A 19,431-nucleotide genomic window follows, 5' to 3' on the forward strand; every position below is an offset into this window, starting at 1 on the left:
TATCAGTACTGAGAGAGAAACTGCAGCAAAGTCTGGGGGAGAAATTTACAGATGTGACCAACTTTTATTTTAATTTGAGATCTTTTTTAAGACCTCTTCCTATGCCTAGGTCACCTGCCTTTTCTGATGCCTTTATCAAAGCAAGTGAGTAAAAGTGGCTGCATGAAGAGTGGTAGCAGTAGGTGTGGTCTTATTGTAAATAACCCCATAAAGGTGTAAAGGGTTAATGAAGTACAGTAAAATTGGCTCAGGAGACTTCATAGCTCACTGCTATGAAGTTTGTGGGGAGGGGATTGGAGAATGGGCTTGTGTGTGAAGAAAGTTGATATGGAATGACTGGTGTTTGCAGTTGGTCTTCTGTTACTTCTATCCAGTGGTTGGTGACTTGGAAATAACTGGAGAACTCCTGGCAGACAAGAGTTAAGGGAGCTATTTAGGTCGTGTTGTGTGGTGTGTGAATGAAGAGAGATTTCTGGACTGAGCAAAATGCTTTACAGTCAGAAATATGTGTTGACAGACAATAATTGATGGGGCAAGGATTGGCTATGTTCTTTGAAAATGTTAAATTGTCCTTTTATTAGATAATATCCAAGGTTATTTATGCTTTCATAAGCTAAATTAAATAAGTACATAAATTCATTTAGCATCTAGTTCTAGAACATTACACTTGTTAATGCTGCTCTTGGCAATGTTTGTACAAAATATCTGGACTCTGGGTAGAAACATCATTCTTATTCCAAGTACACCTCAGTTCTAGGAGCATAGAATGCCCCTGCCTTTATTCTTTGCCAAGAAGCTATGCATGTAAAGAGGAAAATCCTGGTTAATTATTAATATTGTGTATGTGATAACATTTTGAAATTTGACTTGGAAACTAAGCCAAAATAAATGGGTATAATGGAAGCATGGAATGGGTAAATGGAAGCATGCAACAGAATACAAAGGTTTTACCTCTGAATTTTGAAGAATTTCTTCAATAATGCATAATTATTTCTTGGGTTTACTCTTACATATACAGTCTTTGGAAAAACTTCACTGAATAAACTGTTACCACCCATTTCACTGCATCTAATGTAGTCATAGGAGCCAGTGTTTGTAAGCATTTCCTACCCTTGTGTTCTAATGTTCTCCTCTTCCTTGCCACCCAGAAAAAGCAGTCGCCTTCTTTGCATTGTTAATGCTGAAATATAGATCTTAGGCTAAAGAATACAACCTGTATCAGTAAACAAAGTGAATGAAATCAAGGAAAGCCTGTAGCCTTTTCAGGGTTTTTTCTTGTTTGGTCTAAATTGATGTTTTTACCTCTTCATTTAATAGCATGCTTTGCCATCTGTGAATTGTGCATATAGAAACTTATCATTAAAACCAATCTTGTTTCTCGTTTAATTTTAAATCATGATTTTTTGGCATTTGATTTAATCCAGTTTGTACTGCTCGATTACATCTTGTTCCAATGAATGATTGCCTCTCACTGTCAACTCTGAGAAAATTCTACCAAATACAGCCTGTAGAGAAAATTTGCTGGCACTTTTCATAGCTGCTTGGGAAATGCTGTATTTGTGTATATTTATGCAAGCAACTTTGAAGTTTAAGAAGTGCTTTGAGCCCTGTGTGTTGCTAAAAAGTGGTTTGTACTTAAGTTAGTACTCCCTACCTATCAGTTCCCTATCAGTTTACATGCAAGCAAGTTCAGGCACTGTTTAATTTTAAAATACATGCAAATTGAAGCAAAAAAGGGTGAGTTTGTGCTTTAAAATTGCTACAACTGCTTCTGTACAAAAGCCAGTTAACAAACTTTTTCTGAGATCTATAGACTTTGGTATTTTTAAAAACAGAGCTCCTTTTTACTCTATCCATCTGAGATTATTTTCTTTGCAAGTTAACATGGAGTCATTTGGCTTGTAGTGTTTAAAGGAGCTGAGCATTGTTCTGGAAACAAAGTGAATACTTAAGGAAGTTGCTCTGTACTTATGTAGGAATGAACATTATTGGTAGCTGATTTGGAAGTTGAGAAACTCCAGCCAGTTGTTTAGTCACCTCTTCACTGAAAGTAATTAAGTTTTTTTAAAAGTTTGCAATAGCAAACGGCAGTAGTAGTTTGCTATTCCTGTTAAGCTACTCTGATATTTATCATAGGATCTAACATCAATTTTTTAAATACTTAGCTGGAACTGGTTGTTGCCCTTGCTGCTAATCCTCCCCTCACCACCAAAAGGACAAATTATATGTTGTCTTGTTTGGTAGTACATGGATGTGAAAGGTTAAAGTGTGTTTTCTAGACAGTGTTTGACTGTAGTACTTTCTGACTTTTTAAATAACTCTCTTGCTAAATAGCTGTGTCTTGACGGGTTGTTCTTTGAGATGGTTGCTGTAGATTATGTATGTGAAAGTAATAGTACTCATTAGATTTGATGAGATACAGTGGTGCATTTTTTTTTTTTTTAGTGGTTCAGGGTCTGATGAAGTGGAAAACATACATACATGACTGTAGTAAAATATGCAGGTATATTATGTGGTCCTGGAGAGCTGTATGCTGTGGAGTGGTATACATAAGAATACATTGAGTAATCTGTTGGTTTTAGTATTTTGTATGCAATTCAAATCAGTGGTTGGTGCCTTTCTCTAGCCAATGATCTTCTGTTGTCAAAGGTTTAAGTACTGTTAGGTGTTGCAGCTGTAGTTTTGAGAAGTATGTAGGAATGAATATTCAAAGCTGCTACAGTTTCAGATTTGTCTTAATACTCTTGAGCTGTTGCAACAGTGGCAAATCTGATACCTGGTCTGCCTTTGCTATAGTATCAAGACTTTTTTATCAGTGTAATAAAAAAAAAATGTCAATATCTGTGTGGTGACAGTTCGGAAAATAATTTAAATTATCAATGTCTTTGTATACCTCAGGGTCACCAGCCCCCTGAGCTGTAAGACAGCGACTGGAAGCAGAATAGACCCCCTGTAATACAGGAGGAAGTAGTGACCTGCTGAGCCATGTAGGCACTCATAAGTCTGTGGGACTGGATGGGATTCATCCAAGTATACTGAGGGAGCTGGAGGAAGAGCTTGTGAACTGCTCTCCATCATTTATCATCAGTCCTGACTACCCAGGAAGGTCAACTGGAGGTTGGCCAATGTGGTGTCCATCCACAGGAAGGGCCAGAAGAAGGATCTGGGGAACTACAGGCCTGTTAGCCTGCACTTGCTGTCCAGGAAGGTTATGGAGCAGGTTATGGAACAGTGTGATCCCATGGTACTTGCAGGAGAGCCAAGGGATCAGGCCCAGCCAGCATGAGTTTAGGAAACCGTGTGACCTACCTCGTGCATGAGGGGGAAGGCTGCAGATGGTATCTACCTGTACTTTACTAAAGCCTTTGACTGTTTCCCACAGCATTCTTCTGGAGAAATTGGCTGCCCTTAGGATGGACAGGTGTACTCTTTGCTGTAAAAACTGTCTGGATGGCCAGACTAGAGGATGGTGTCATATCCAGCTGGTGTTCAGGGTGCTTGGGGCTCGGTGTTGGGGCCAGCTCTGTTTAATATCTTTACTCTTGATCTGGATGAGGGGATGGAGTGCACGCTGAGTGAGTTCACAGATGGCACTAAGCTGGATGGGAATGTTGATCTGGTGGGGCTGGGAGGCTCTGCAGAGGGCTCTCGGCAAGCTGGATCTGTGCTGATGCAGTCCTGAGGCCAGCACTATGAGGTTCAACAAGTCTGAGTGCCAGGACCTGTGCTTCGGTCACAGCAGTGTGATCCTGAAGGCTTGGGGAAAAGCATCTGGAAAGCTGCCCAGTGGTTTTCAAAGGACCTGGGGTGCTTTCTGACAGCCAACTGAATACGAGCCAGCCTGTGCCCAGGAAGGCCAATGGCATCCTGGCCTGTATCAGCACAGTGTGGCCAGCAGGAGCAGGGATGGGATTATCCCCCTATACTCAGCACTGGTGAGGTCACCTGTGTCTACTGTGTCCAGTTCTGGTCCCCTCACCTTAGTAAGGACATGGAGGGGCTGAAGCATGTCCAGAGGAGGGCAATGGAGCTGGTGAAGGATCTGGAGTACAAGTCTGATGAGGAGCAGCTGAGGGAGCTGGGGGTGTTGACCCTGGTGGAAAGGAGGCTCAGGGGGGATTTGATCACTCTCTACAACTGCCTGGAAGGAGAGTGTAGCCAGGTGGGGTCAGACTCTTCTCCCAGGTAACTCATGACAGGACAAGAGAACATAGCTTCAAGCTGTGCCAGGGGAGGTTTACTTTGGATATCAGGAAGAATTCTATCATGGAAAAGGTTGTTAAACATTGGAGTGGACTGCCCAGGGAGGTGGTGGGTTCACCATCCCTGGAGGTGTTCAGTAAAACACTGGACATGGCATTTAGTACCTTAGTCTAGCTGATAAGGTGGTGATTGGTCAAAGGTTGGACTTGATTAACTTAGAGGACTTTTAAAATCTAGATAATTCTATGAATTTTTTGATTACTGCCTTATGCTAAGGGTTGAATTGATAGCTACAGATTTTGGACTGTCTTCTCTGTCTTCTCCAACTTTTATAAACATTTTGGAATTAATTTTCTCTTTCAAATATGATTTCTAAGGGCAGATGTGCACTGAGTTGTTACTGTGTAGCTAAGCTGTAAATTATAGTAATAATTTTAAAAATGTGTATTTTGAGGAGACAACTTGCATATTGCTAAATAAAATGCTTGAAGTGTCTGCTTGAGTCTGAAGCTTATTTGAAAAAATATCTTTTGGAAATTTTGCTTTTTCTTATAAATTGAAGTTAATTAGTCTTATATTAAATTAAGGTCATACTGTTATTTTCTTGTGTATTACCTGCACTTCTACCAGTTATGAAAATGAACACTAATGCTGGCATATGAGCCTGTTATCTTTTTCTTCTCTCAGGCACAGCTGTTGTCTCTTGTGTTCTCAAAAAATATGCAGTGGAGACAATGAAATACTAGTGCTTTCCAGGGTTAATTTCCAAATGGCAGTGGGGAACATAGCAATATTCAAAGGTACAGCTTAGAAGCTATTAAATTATCCAATTTGTTAATATTTGGAATTGTGGATGAAGCAGGAATAGTAGAATGAACTGTATGGAATTGAAGGAGCAGGGATGGGTCTTTGATTAGAAAACTGCTCAGAGCAGAGTATTTCCTCTAGAGCAACCCTAGGTCTTTGGCAGAGAGTTTTTCCTGTCTACAAAATTAAAATGCTTTGTTCATCTTGTCATTATTCATTATAATTTTTGCCTGTTTTGGGAACGATGATGTAGTAGATGATCACAGCTTAGTACAGTGAGCTCTCTTGCCTAAAGCACACATACACAAGTGCAGCTGATTTGGGCAAACTGCATTCCCTGGGCTGCTGCCTGTTTTGTGTGCTTGAGAAATGCTTCACATGAACTGAAATGAGCATGTATTATCCTTCTACAGTCAGTCTTTGTGACGTGCTTTTTCAATTCAGCATACCACATAAAACTGGGAGGCTTTGCATTGCTTTAGAAAAGAAGATTAATGCTGGTTAGGATGAGGATATTAATTTGAGATGAGAAGAATAATTTTAGCTACTAGGTGAAAAAGTGAAGATGACATAATCCTTGAGTAAAAGAACTAAATAAGACTAGCTGCAAGGACTTTTTTTTTTTTTTTTTTTTTTTTTTTTTTTTTTTTTTTTTTTTTTTAATGGCAGAGAGCACTATAGAAGTGGCCAAACTATTTTCACATCTGGATAAGAGGTTTCCACTCATTTGTCAAAGAGAGATTTGCTCTGAATATTTAAAGCTTGTGTAATCTTACTCTCAGTGCTGCTTATTTACTGATTTCTGGAAAAATTATTCAAGTGTCATGGAAAATGTGGAAGAATTTTTTGTTTAGGGAAACATGGAAATATTCTTAATAATGAAATTTTTGCTGACTGGTTATAACAGTGCTTCCAGAAATATTAGCATCAGAAGTGCTTGAAGAAAGCATCTGAGGAATAGAATTTGAAGGAAGAAGTAACTTGAGCAGTCTATGGACTTATGTTTTTCTGGGTCATATTCCTCTTATTTAGAAGCAAGGTAGCTGTAGATTCTCAATTCCAAATAAACTCCAGGTTTATGAACAAGGTTTGCATTTAATTATGTTGGAAAATGTTTTTTCAAGGGAGGGGCTGGGAAGATATTTTATTAGAAAACTACCTGTGTCAGTGCAGATAATCAAGTTTTAATATTCAATTCCTGTAAGCTTTTGAATTTCATATTTGGAAATTGTTTTTGTCTACTTCTGCAAATAATTCTAAATTCAAATGAATGTAGATGCATGAGCAAGGCTGAGGCAATAAACTCGGAAACTTACATTATTCCTTGTGGATTTCTTCAATCTGACAATTTGTGTTGTCAATCCGTAGTTAATGTAAAAGCAATAACTTTACATTGAAAGAATTCTGAGTTGGTGTAGGAAGGTATAATTTATGGGACAACACCCTCTCTGCTCTTTTATAATTTTTTTTTTAAGCTATAAACTGTGACTGGAGTACAGATGACTTCTTTGCAAAAGAACTTATTGATAAGAGTGTAAAATAAAAGCAAAAAAACAGGTGAGGCTTGCTGACTCCTTAAGTCCTTCCATGGCAGAACAAAATTAAATTACTAATTCTGTTTGGGAAAGAAAGCTGGTATTAAGTTTGGTGGATTATTCAACATCTGTCTAGTGTATATCTCACCACTTAGCTGGATGTTATGCAGATTCATTAGTCTAGAAGATATGATTCAAGTTTAAAAGTTAAAATATAGCAGTGTGTTGAAGCAGACTTCTCCCTGCTGTTGTTCTACTTAACGTTTTATTTTGCCAGCTTAGACACTGAGCAGGAGATATGTTTGAGTTTGATTTGCATGTAGCCTAATAGTCTTTTCAGTCTTTCAAGTGTCTGTAGCATGAAGGAATGCACATGTTTTTTTAAGAATGCACATATTACCCAATTTTGTTTTGTCCAGCAATTCCACAGTAAATGGAAAGCTTGCAGAATGGGTGAGAATTGTACTGTTCTATTAATTTATGGCGTATACTGAGAGAAAAAAAAATTGTACATATATTCCCTGTTTTGCATACAACTTTGGAATAATTTCCTTTCTTCCAAAAGCTAAGGTGCTTCTTCAAAACAAGAAATGTTCAGCCCTGACAAATTGTAGTCCAGAAACCTGGGCATACAATGATGATGAAATACTGACTAGTTTTCTTAATTCTTCTCTTATTTCTGCTCAGTCTTCTAGATGTTGGAGAACTTAATTTTGTATCAGAAGCAGGTACATAACCACATTTAAAATACAGAATGTTTGCAAAAATGAGTTCAGTATGGAGAAGTGAAAGAATCTATTTTGCTGCTGCTTCTATAGTCATTATGGAAGGATAGGACTGATTTATGTGCGGCATGAAAATGATAAAGCTTTTGCTATCTCATAGCTGTTGTGAATCCAGGAAGTCTTGATACAAAGATCCTGAAAATTTACATTATACATAATTTTCCATTGACTCCTCCATATTTTGACTACTGATCTTCTCATCTCTGTCGCAGCAGATGTTTTTAACGTGTCTTGCATTATTCAGCTCTTTTCATCCCTAAATAATGCTTAAACAGAGAGAAAGATTCATTGGCATTTGAAAAATGTAATCATTTGTTTATGATGCTGATTTGGATTAACTTCCTTTAATTCTAGTCCTGATATTTAACATTGTTAAAATAACTTCTTCATCATTCTTCAAGTCCTCCGTGATGAAGAATCCCTTAATTTTCTAAGTTTAGCGGCTATACATAATTTTTTTATTTAAATGTAGGCCTTTTAATTTCTTTGTGTTACTTTGTGGCATTTAGAAATTACTGTTTTGATAACTACTCAGCTCTGTGTGGTTAGATGTGTTGAGTGCACTAGCTAGAAGCAGGATGTTAGCCTGTGTCAATGTGCTATTAGTGAAAGTGAAAATGTTGGTTTTTCTGTGTGTTTTGTTTGTTACATGCAACAATTATTCCTTAATGGTACCAATTCCAGCTTTGGTCGGCCAGGAGTTGAATGCTACTGTCAACATGACAGTGGAGCTGCAGTAATCCAGCTTCAGTTCCTGATTAATGAGGTTAGTAAAATGATTTATGTGTAATTTAGAGAAGATATGGAGCACATTTTCTTTAATTTTTCATTAAGCAAGCATTAAAACTAGCTGCTATAAGTGATGTAGCACAATTAGCAAGCTGTAATAACAATTATAAATAAATTAAATTTTTTAGTTTTGGAAAATGCTTGACTAACTCCTGAAAATATCTTTGTCTCTAAAGTACTCTTTTGCTATAAACAAGAACCAGGAATATCTTTTCATGTCCTTGAACATTGCAAGTTATCTCTGGAAGTGGTGAAGTACATTTTCAATAGTACTCCCATTTCAGTCAGTAATTAATTTTATTTTGATAGAGTTACTGTCATAGACATGAACTGAATAATGTTGCCTCAGTTTCAGATGTGTGTTTCTAGGGTTGTAGTAGCTGGGATCTGATAGCAGTGCTGTTCTTGAGCTAGGGACAGGTTTCTGGAGGAATCTCGCTAGCTTTGTCAGCACACAGATATTAGCAGTTCATTGCTGGATTTCTCTGCAGAGATGGGCATGAGGAAAGTGATGAGCACACTGGAGAAAGCTCCTTCCCCATCACATCTCAGTATAGCACTGAACCAAATACGAGTGAGCTGAACAACATGTGATCACATCAGTTATCTCAATCCTACTACTTACAAGTTATCTGTGCTATGTGCTGATGCACAAGTTTATACATTTTTTTCATTCTGGTAATAAATATGTAATGTATTTCCACTGTGATGCTACACTGTTGCTAGGATCATGAAAACAAGTTGACTAAAACACTTTTGTTCTCCTAGGGAGCTCTTGTGAGTGCCTTGGCTGATGACACCTTACACCTGTGGAACTTGCGCCAGAAGAGGCCGGCAATCCTTCATTCGCTCAAATTCAACCGGGAACGGTAGGGATTGGATATTGCTGCAGCGCCCCTTGGCGCCACTCTGAGCTGCTGTAAGGTCAGACCTTAGCTGTGCAGTCCAGGTCATAGCTTGGTGCATCATTGAAACTGGGCTTAGGCTGGGTTTGAATTTCAATCTGCTAGCACCCTAAAGTAGTTGTGAATAAGGCACACTAGTGACCTAAGCTGAGATGCCTTTTCTATCACTTCGTGTTGCATTGCTGGACATCAGTTTTCATGTGGAGGGATAGAATAATTTGAATGTATGTCTTCAGAGGAATTTTGGAACTAGAGGAAGTGTGTGCACCAGCAAGACAACCATGAAAACTGGTTCAATTTTTTTTACCTGGAATTTTTTCTCCCTTGATGGCAATGCAGAATTCTGCAGTTTTAGAGCTCTTGTTTTTATCAGAGTAGCTGGAAACCACTTGCATTTTGACAAAAAAAAAATTATATTAAAGTAATAGAAATGTAATCAAGCTAGAGAGACATGTAATATTGAATTTCTAAAAGTCAGTTGACTGAATTTCTGAAAAATGAGCTTTGTTATAAAAGCAAGTATTCCTTCCCTTTAAGGAGGTATTCCTTCTTTTCCAGTATATGTAAAGTCTCAGCTGGAATGCTGTTTGCTTTTGAACAGTATGCATTAGAGATGGACTGCTTGGGGAGCTCAGAGGATACTAGTGAGAACTCAGAATAAGCTGTGACTTGCATTTCTTTTGAATAGGGCAGGAGGTAATAAATTTCAAGTGATAGATAGCAATAGAAAAAGTTAAATATTTATGTAATACCTTCTAATGTAATGTCATGCAATGTGTTAAACTGTTGGGTGGGTGAAATGGTAACCCTGTAGATTTAAAGAGCAGCTTATGAACAAATTTGTCAGTAACAACATAAATGCAGATTACTGGAGTTTCTTTTTATAGAGGATTAAGTGATTCAAAGTCCCTTTTGAAATTATTTCTGTGATCACTGTGCATGAAATCTGACCAAGGCCTGTAGGAATAGGACAAGGTGTAATGATTTTAAAGTGCAAGAGAGTAGATTGAGACTGGATATTGAAAGAAATTCTTCAATGTGAAAGTGGTGAGACACTGTAACTGCTTGTCCAGAAAAGTAGTGGGTGCCTCATCCCTGGAAGTGTTCTAGAACAGGTTGGATGGGGATTTGTTCAAGTATGTGCTAAATATGTGCCTGCCCAAAGCAGGTGAGTTTGTTTAGGTGATCTTTAATGACCCCTTCAGGCCCAGACAATTCTGTGATTCTGAACTGTTATTCAGAAAACAGAAAGCTTTGTTAACTTGAGGGAAATTCTCTGCCCAAAGGAGTGGCAGTGTTCCTTTATGCAGCATAAAACTCAAATGGAGAGAAATGCAGTTTTTTTACCACCAGTTTAATGAGAATTGTTCAAGTGTAAGAGATACAGTAGTACAAACTGAATTTTCTACTTCTCCCCTTTTTAAGTGACTTTTCTCTTACTTGTAGTGTCTGCATAAGTATAAAATTAGGGTCCATGTCCTGAAACCACACTTAAACATGGGCTTCTAACTAATGCTTTAAAACAGATACCTGAAGAGGTGATTCTGATTGTGCACAAACCTGTTGTAGGCTGATTTAGAGTTTTAGATGTGTGGCTATCTTTGGTTAAGCAAAGTACAAGTTTTAAATTATTATTTTTCTGTAAATGTCAGTAACAAAACCCATCATGGGGAGTTGAATGGGGGTAGAAAGGAGTCTTGGTCACTGATGTTGCTGTAGTGACTGACTTAGTTACTAATCCTGTCTTGCCAAGGTAGGTAATGAGAGCACCAGTTACTGTGAGTGGTGTAAGCATAGCTTGAAACAAGGGCTTATTCTTCTAGCAATTCAAATTTTAAAGTATCTGTTATAATAACATATAAAAGTAGCCAGAACACTTAAGATTCCCAGATCTGTACCTCGTCATAGCCACTTAGGTCATGCTGGATGACTGTTAATTGTTTTCAAATATTCAATTCAGTCAAAAAATTATTCAGTTTTCTTTTGACTGGTTTATGAAATACAAATTTAAAAAATAATATGTAATTTCATAAGGTAAATATTTTGAACTTGAACTTCAAAACATTCATTGTTGAATAATTCTAGCTAGGGGCCTTTATAACGCTCAGTTCTTTGTAATTCATTATACCTAATAGTTTTAATATATGAATCTATATATGAATCTGAAGTAAATGGGCTTTTCTTAGTCAGTTTTATACTGTATATTAACAACTAAATTTATTGAGGAGAGTGTTCATGATGTAAATTAATTATGCACAGTCTGTTCCTTTATGCCTTTCTGGAAATGTGTCAAAGGACTTTGGAGGTCTTTTGGAGGTGGTTTTATTCCCAGCCTATAGTCCATGTCCACTTCCTGCCACTCATTCCTGCACTTGCATTGTGCTGTGTTTTGTCCTTTCTAAAGGAAAAGTGCTTCTGTCTCCACTTGACCTTCCCCCCTCTCCAGCCAAAACTTGTTCTTTCTCATGGTGTGTTAATAACAACAGTCCTTGTATTTACCAGCAATTCTTGTCTGTTATTACTAACAGTCCTTGGCTGGCTCCACAGCCATCCATTTATCTGTGTTTGAGACATAGACATCAGCCCTTTATCTTCTGGGAATCAAGAGCTCAAAGGGGTGTCACTGTGAACTGCTGTTTATAGGGTTGTTAGACAATGAACTCTAATATACATCAGCCCCTTATAATCAGGACCTCAAAAGAGGCTCACTTTGGACCACTGTTTATAGGGTGGGTAGCAAGAGTGGGCTTTAGTTGTAGTAATTTTCCATCCTGACCAATTTGAGTTGGTAACTTTCTTTGACTGTTCAACAACAAAAATATTATTCCACTTGGGTTGTTATTCAGGCAAGAAAAGTAAATTTCCAAGGCTGTTTGTTCAAAGCAGATGTTCATTAGACACCTGTTAGTTCCTGGGAACAGACGGTGTTTCTGATAAGCTCAAGGGGAGTTTATCCAAGTGCAGTTCATCAAGGCTGGGGTGTAATGAGTGTTTCTCAGATCAGAGAAATCTGTGTCCTGGGTGGCAGAGGCATGCATCACCACAACTCACACCACGACTAAAGTCAGTTCCTCTTGGTCTCTACATTCTCAGGTCACAAGCATTAAGTTGTTATAAACCTAATTAATAAAAATTTTAAAGTATTTTATGTTGTAGAATTAAGATCTATTCACAGGGGTAATTAACTTCTGAAACAGGACTTATTTCAAGTGTTATGTGTACTACAACACAGCCTTGTAACTGTCTTCTCTAATGATGCTTTGTCAGTTTGTGAAGGGAGTTTCAATGTCTTGGAACTTCAGTCATATGACTGAAGCAATGATTGTAGTGGCATTAGCATTTGCTCTAGGCTTCTGTTGAGGCAAAGGTTTAAAATTATTTCACTGATTTGCTTTACCTGGAAGTCTGTTGAAATTGCAGAAAAACAGTATATGTGTCCAATTTCACAGGAATTTAACTATAACCTATCACAGGCAAATTTTTATTCAGATTTTGTTTCTTAGTAACAATTTCATATGTAAGGTTTAGATTTGAACTAAAACATTGTCTTTAGCATAGAAAACTAACCATAGCAGTTAGCTACCCAGATGAAAGGATTTTCTTAGTCTTGAAAACTATTATTTAACTGTGTTTAAAAAATCAAGTGATAAGTCTATGACTTCAGTAATTAATTCTGTAGTCTTCTGGCACAGCCTTTTAACAGCTCTGCCTAATTCCCTTCTTTTAGTCATGTGGAAGAACTACTGCCCAATGTCTAACTACAATATTTCTAGATGTCATATTTGTTTATCCTCTTGGTAATTGAATTTGGCTACCTCACTTTTAGGTATTTTAAACATCTTAAGATAAAAACCTCAGAGCTAGCTTGTTTATAAATTTTTGTGTTGTGTGTTCAAATATTTTGTAAACTTACCTGAAAATTTGAGTTTAAATCCGTAAATCATTTTAGAATGCAGTCTCCTGTATATGACAGGAAAATGATGCATATTCTTCCTTTACTGCTCATGACTTTTAAGAGCAGGGACTGGTGAGTAAGAGCTGATTCTTTTTAATATAATTCTGTGCCATTACAGGCTTTGTTCTGGTTTATGGAAAATGTCTTTGGGTAACTTACATTATGTTAGATTTGAGCAAAGTATTTCTTTAAAAGCAGTGGCCAAGAGTCCTGAAAGATGCTGCTTTCTCTTGAATCATTAAATTAATAAAGAATCTTTAGGTAACAAACTGAGCATTAATGCATTCATAGCTCCTGCCTGCCTTTTGTAACAGTGATGGTTAGTAATTTCAATCAAGTCTTCTGAAGCAGGAATTGCTGAGGTTTTAGATGTCAGATCAGTTAGCTGAAGTTACTGACAGATGTCAAAAGCTCAGTGCAAAACAAGCTAGCTCAAGTGTTTTTAACCTTTTGTTTGCTGCATCTGTGGTGTTTTTGCAGCTGCTTTATGTTCTAGTTACCAAACAAGAGTTAGGAGATAGTGAACCAATGTCATGCTTGGCCACTGTTCCTTGACTGTGAGAAACGGTGTGTAGGGGCCAGGACAAAAATGCATAATGGTGTGGAATAGTTATTTGTGTGACTTGTCATGCAAAAGTGTCTAAATGCTACCTCTTTTCAGAATGCATAATGCAGTGTGTGAACTTAATACCTCAGGTTTTGTACTTCTCTGAGATGTCTTCAGCTGATCGCTATCTATTTCCTTTGCATATCTGTGTATAAGTATCTTAAACACAAGATTGTTGTGTGTTAACAAGTAGTGCAAGATTCATGTAAAACTTGCTTTAACTCAGTAGAAGATATAAATGTTGCACTAGGCTAGCACTGAAATAAGTGTGTTTAAAACATCTTCTTAGCGTAAATATTGCAAGCATGTTTTGAGATACATACATACATACATACATAGCTAATCTGACTTTAGTTTCCTGCTGTGCAGAAATTGTTAAACTTGATACTGATCTAAGTTGTGAGAAGTCAAACATACATCACTAACCAGCCAGGAAGATCCACAGATCATGTCTGAGTGGGTGAAGTGATAGACTAACTCGAATTTAAAAAAAAAAGTAGCATGAGATGACAAATTTTAGGCCCCTTTTCCAGCCAAAGCAAACCAGCTTCATGTACAAGTGTGAAAAATTTGTTTCATTATCCAAGACTTACATCCTTCCTGAACTGGCATTCCCTGTTCTAATGCCAAAGGAAAGTTTGTCTTTATGGTAAGTCACAAAGCAAGAATGGCATAAAAATAGAACTGTTTCGTGCAAGTGCTCTGCATATCGATCTCTGAATGTCCTGATAGCAGTTTAATTTTTAATATGTCAACTCCTGTGCTGTGGGTTGTAAATTGTTTTCCTCAACATGAAACTGCATAATTCAGATTTACAAAATTAGGCTTAAAATATCTTTGGTTTTCTGTCCTGCTGTAAACAGCAGCTTTAACATTGTGTTTGGAACACTGTCTACAGAGAATGGAAAATCCCACTTGTATTTACTTGCTAATAATAAGATTTTCAAGTTCTATTGGCACATGTTACCTTATGAGATACTGTAACTGTGTATTTAGCCTGTGCCTTTGCAGACTTGAGACTTTTCTTTCACCTTGAATTTATAAACTGACCAATTCTGCCACTTTGTGGATGGCAGAAGGACATACAGGCTGTCTTGCCTTTGAGGGCAGGTGATGATAGACATTGTTTATAGGGTTTTGGTTCATTTTTTCACACGTAACTGAATTTGGGGTTTGTTTTCTTTTTTTCACACTTTTAAAAGTGGCTTTCTTTGGAGTGAGAGGAAATGATCACTGTGTCTGCATACCTTCATGGCGTCATGTAAAGCCTTTTACCTAGTGAGCTTAAAATTTAAACTCAGTGATGATTCACTAGTACATGTAATTAGAAGGAGTTTGATCTTGTTTCAAGAAACTAGCAGAAGAAAATTAACTTATTGACTCTCTGGATTTGTCATATATGTGAATGTTTCTTTCATAAGGATCAAATTGCTTTGAAAAATGTTTTCTTGAGGCCATGCATGCATGCAAAGTTCCATATGTCAGTGTGGTTGATGGAACTGAAGTTGTATCAGCTGCCTTCTGCTGCCTTTAGCACTGAGGCAGAACCAAAATCCTGAGACCTATCACAGAAATTTCAGATTTTGGAGAAACGATTTTTAAATTACCTCAGTTGTCCTGTTAGCTATACTTTTTCACATTGACTTTCACAGTGATATGAGGCATATACTGGCCAAATGCCATTTTGATGGGCAGAATTTGACCTCTAGTCTTCAAGTTATGCCTAAATGGCAGGCTTCTCTATCAGTGATGGGAATAATTTTTCTGTCTTGTGTGGTAGGGCTACATCTCTGACATGGCCATTTTTTTCTTTGGTCTGAGGTTGTGACTCCCCACATGCCTTTTGAGGCAACTGATTAGAAAACTAAGAGCCACTCTAAAAATCTGAAACTTTATTGCTGCTGATCAAATACCCTGCACCATATGTTTGTGAACTCCTCTTGGTGTGTCTGATATGCCAGTGGTCTGGTTACTTTTTGTGTCATCCCAAGGTACTTGAGTCTCTTGCTTTGACACATGCTTACTCCATCTTGACGCTGGAGTCTACCACAGCTCAGCTACTGAAGACAGGTCCTTCTCAGCTGTCTGAAGAGGTAGCCCTTCAAGTCAGTGGATTTGGGGAAGCACCATTTGGGGTCCTGTTGAATTGAGATATATATCTCCTGTTGAGGGATATAAATGGAATTGAAGTACCTGCTTCGGTTCCTATGATATACTGCATTTGCCCACATCTTCTTTTAGTGGGGCATTTTTGGGATGCATTGAGGATTTCTTCCTCTGCATATGTCTTCTGGTCTTTGAGGCCTTTTTTGTACAGGTAGGTGTTCTAAGCTTATTGAAGTTATCAGATGTGGAAAAAGACCCTTCTGCAGCAGTCAGGTGATATCAAAGCTACTGCTTGCTTCAATCAGTATGTCATTTTGACACTGGCTTTTGACTTTTTAAGTCCATGGAGGACTTTGACAAGAGTCCATGGATGTGGAGTCTAACATCAGAATTAAACTTCTCAGCTTCTGAATTTTGTGGTGCTATCTCATATGTGAAAGGTTGAGGATAAAGGTGTGCAGAATATGGCTTTGATAGCTTAATCTTTTGCTTTTATTTTGTTTATATAATAATGATCTAAGCAGCTGTGTACTTACAGTTACTGCAGACCTATAATGATAGTTTGAGGCACTATAAATATTTTAGTGACTTAACAATAAAACCTGTTATCAGTTTGTCATACTTCAAAGTATTTGTCACTGTGCTTTGTTAAAGCAGTGAAAAATTCTGAAGAATGTATAATGCTTCATAATGCAGTATACTAGGTAAAGGTAAAGATTAATTTAGAAGGATTTCTGCTGTCATAATAGTACAGTCAAGTTAACAGTCTGCCATTTTTTCTTAATTTTTCCTCTTAAAAACCCAAGTCTTTGAATAATGTATTAATTTAATAAGTTGTGTTCTTTAATATTTCTGTAATTAAATTCCTGTAAGGAGTATTATCACTTGCTGTATTAATTGTCTTGATATATGTTGTGTAACAGCAGCAGTTAAGATTTTTTGTGCTTTTGACAGTTTATCAGAAAATATACATGGTCTGCAGTTAAGAAAGGGAATACTTTCAGCAGGTTTACAAAAAATCTCATCAAAGAATCTCCTGTCATTTCTAAGACACTCTCATAAGCAATATCCTAAATTAATTTTAATTAGCTTAAGAACAGTAAATATTTTACTATTATTTTTCGCTGTGGGTGTGACTCTTGCTTTTCTGTATATAATTTTGTTTTCTTGAGTTATTGTTTCAACTCTTACAAATTCATTTTGCAAGAAAGAAAAATCCTGAGGTTTTTTTTTTTGTTTTGTTTTTTTTTTGAGGGGTGGGCAGAAAGCAGCTTTGCAAACATGTGTGATGAAGAAGATTTTGTGCTTACAGCGAATTGCAGCTACAGGAGAAATTAAAACTATGCTGACTGCTTTGGGCTTTTATAACAGTGCCTCATTTTTGTGGTGATGTTAGTTTATACTAAAATCTTGCTGTAGATTTCACATTGAACAAAATAAATCTCCTTAAAGCTTTTTTTTTTTTTTTTTTTTTTTTTTTTTTTTTTTTTTTTCCTATAAAGGGATCTTTCTCTTTGTGAAGATATGGGAAAGTGAAATATTTGAAATGACATGCTGTGCCCAGTACTGGTTTATGCTAAAACTTTGGTCTGTTTCACTAAATGCACTACACTTACTGAGGGAGCTGAAATTGCCTTGGAGACAGCATGAGGAATCTGCTGTGCCATGAAAGAACTGCCTGCAAAAGCTTGCTTTCTGTGTCTGCTGGCTCAGACAATTCCAGGCTGTCTCTTCAGAAGTACAAAACTGGACGATTTTAAATCCTAGATGCTTCTATTTCAGTATTTTTGGGCAGAATGGTTTGCTGAGGAGAAAAGTGTGGTAGTCTGCTTTTGACTGCTGCATTGTCTTCGGGCAGCTGGGGTTTGTGTGCAAGAAAGACGACAGATGAAAGCATTTTGTGTTAGTCTATGATGTGTTCTCAACAATTGGTTATATTTTCCACTAATGTATATATCCATTTGTGGGTAGGGAGAGAGGGGGAAGGCTGCTCTAGGTGTAGAAATGGCTAGAGGATTATTTGGCCAATTCTGCTTCTGTTGATCTTAAAATACATTATGGATTAAGTATGTTCTAATATTATGGCAAAAAGATAGGTTTCTGGAAAAAAAAATCTTCATTTTTCAGAAAAATAAAAAAGCTGTCTGTGGCCAAGTGTCAAATAAGCAAGTATTGCATCACCATCAAGAGCACTCTAACCTTTGTTTCTATCCTCCAAAAGCAATTTGAATCTCTTCAATCATCAGTCCAATTCTTAGCAGAATAAACAAGGCTGCTGGCCATTCAGATGGTCCTGGCTTCACTGATTTTTAGTTTTTAAGAGGCCTGTAACACTTCCAAAGCTGTTAAAAATATACATAGCTAAATGTTAAACCTGAATCAGTGAGGAGAGAAGCTCAGTGCATGAACTTTGGAGTTGGAAATATTATTCTGCAAATTTTTAAAATAAATGCAGTTGTCTGAACTGAGTCATTGAGTCAAAATATAGTTGAATTTCTGAAGTTGGAAGACAGTTTTTCTATTAAGAGGATAAAGTACTAAATATATTTTTTATGTGCAAATGGAATAGCATTTACTACATTCAGGGAGAAATGTTGGTTTTTGTAGCAGGATCAGCATGCTATTCATTTCTGTGAAATAGAAGATCTAGCAATATTTTTTTAAGTTTATAGAAAAATCACACAAGTCTGATTGTAGAAGAATGGTAAAATAATCTGAAGAATAAGGTTAAGAACTCTGTTATGTGCCTATTCTTTACAATTTATAAGTCTTCAATCTCCTGCCTTTGAGAGTTTGTAAATATTTTGTGAAGCTATTTGTTCTGTTCGTTTACCATTGGCATGGAATCACTTCATTGTTTGCTAACTCTTGACAAAATTCATCTCAATTGCACTAAGGAGACAGTAAATTGAATATGCCTGCATATTCTAGAAGAGTATCAGGAACACTGAGGAACTTCTTTAAATGTTACCCTTGGGCTACAGCAGTCAAAGCTGAAGGCCCAACTTTTATTTTTGCCCACTTCAAATGATGTAAAATAGATTGGTTTTCATAACTAAAGTGTTGGACAATTTTAATTAACAATATTAACTTGCTAATCAAGGCAAGCCTACAATCCTGCTACTGATTATTTTTTCTGGCTGGTAGGCCATGGTTTTGGATCCAAATGATCTGATTGCCAGCTGCTTCTGGCATGTGGAATGCTGGCACAAAAAGCTGCTGTGGTGTTGCAGAATGCTGAAGGTTTATGTTTATGCTGTATCTTTATATACAGTGACTGCCTGCCTAGGAAGAATGTGTACCAATGCATGTGATTTAGCTTCCATTCAAATACTCTTTTTAAAAGGATGTTGGAGAAACACAAGTTTTCAACTTGTGGTGGTTGTGGATTAGTGTGTTTAGTTGAATGTGTTACAACCTCCTCAAGTTGAGTCAGAAGGGCATTTCAAGTCATGTATGTAGTATTTTTTTCTGTCAAACATCAATGAAAGAGTTAGTGCAGCCTTTTGGCATAAATACTCAAGGACAAGAAATTGAGTTGGAAAGCAGATAGATGAGGCACTTGTTTGAGCAAAGTCCATTTCCTAATTAGGAAGAAATAAGTGAAAAACTCCCAAAATGGTATACTTCTAGATCCAGGTAGTATCACTACAGAAGTTTTAACTTTTGAAACCTGCAGTGCAAATTAACATCTCTTCAGCCAGAGCAATTTCTCTCTTTGCTGCTATTAGCCTTTCCT

The 19,431-nt window shown here is 37.1% G+C and overlaps 1 protein-coding gene across 11 annotated transcripts in view; it reads left to right on the forward strand.

Moving 5' to 3' along the window:
• Positions 1 to 19,431, forward strand: part of STXBP5 (syntaxin binding protein 5) — a 100,121-nt gene that overhangs the window by 19,909 nt on the left and 60,781 nt on the right. For all 11 annotated transcript variants that reach the window (XM_079328220.1, XM_079328212.1, XM_079328216.1 and 8 more), the window contains exons 3-4: positions 8,015 to 8,096; positions 8,888 to 8,988. In XM_079328220.1, coding sequence (XP_079184346.1) covers positions 8,015 to 8,096; positions 8,888 to 8,988 — 183 coding nt within the window. The remainder of the gene's footprint in view (positions 1 to 8,014; positions 8,097 to 8,887; positions 8,989 to 19,431) is intronic.

Source organism: Erithacus rubecula, assembly GCF_903797595.1.
Source record: "Erithacus rubecula genome assembly, chromosome: 2".
In the NCBI taxonomy this organism is placed as follows: domain Eukaryota; kingdom Metazoa; phylum Chordata; class Aves; order Passeriformes; family Muscicapidae; genus Erithacus; species Erithacus rubecula.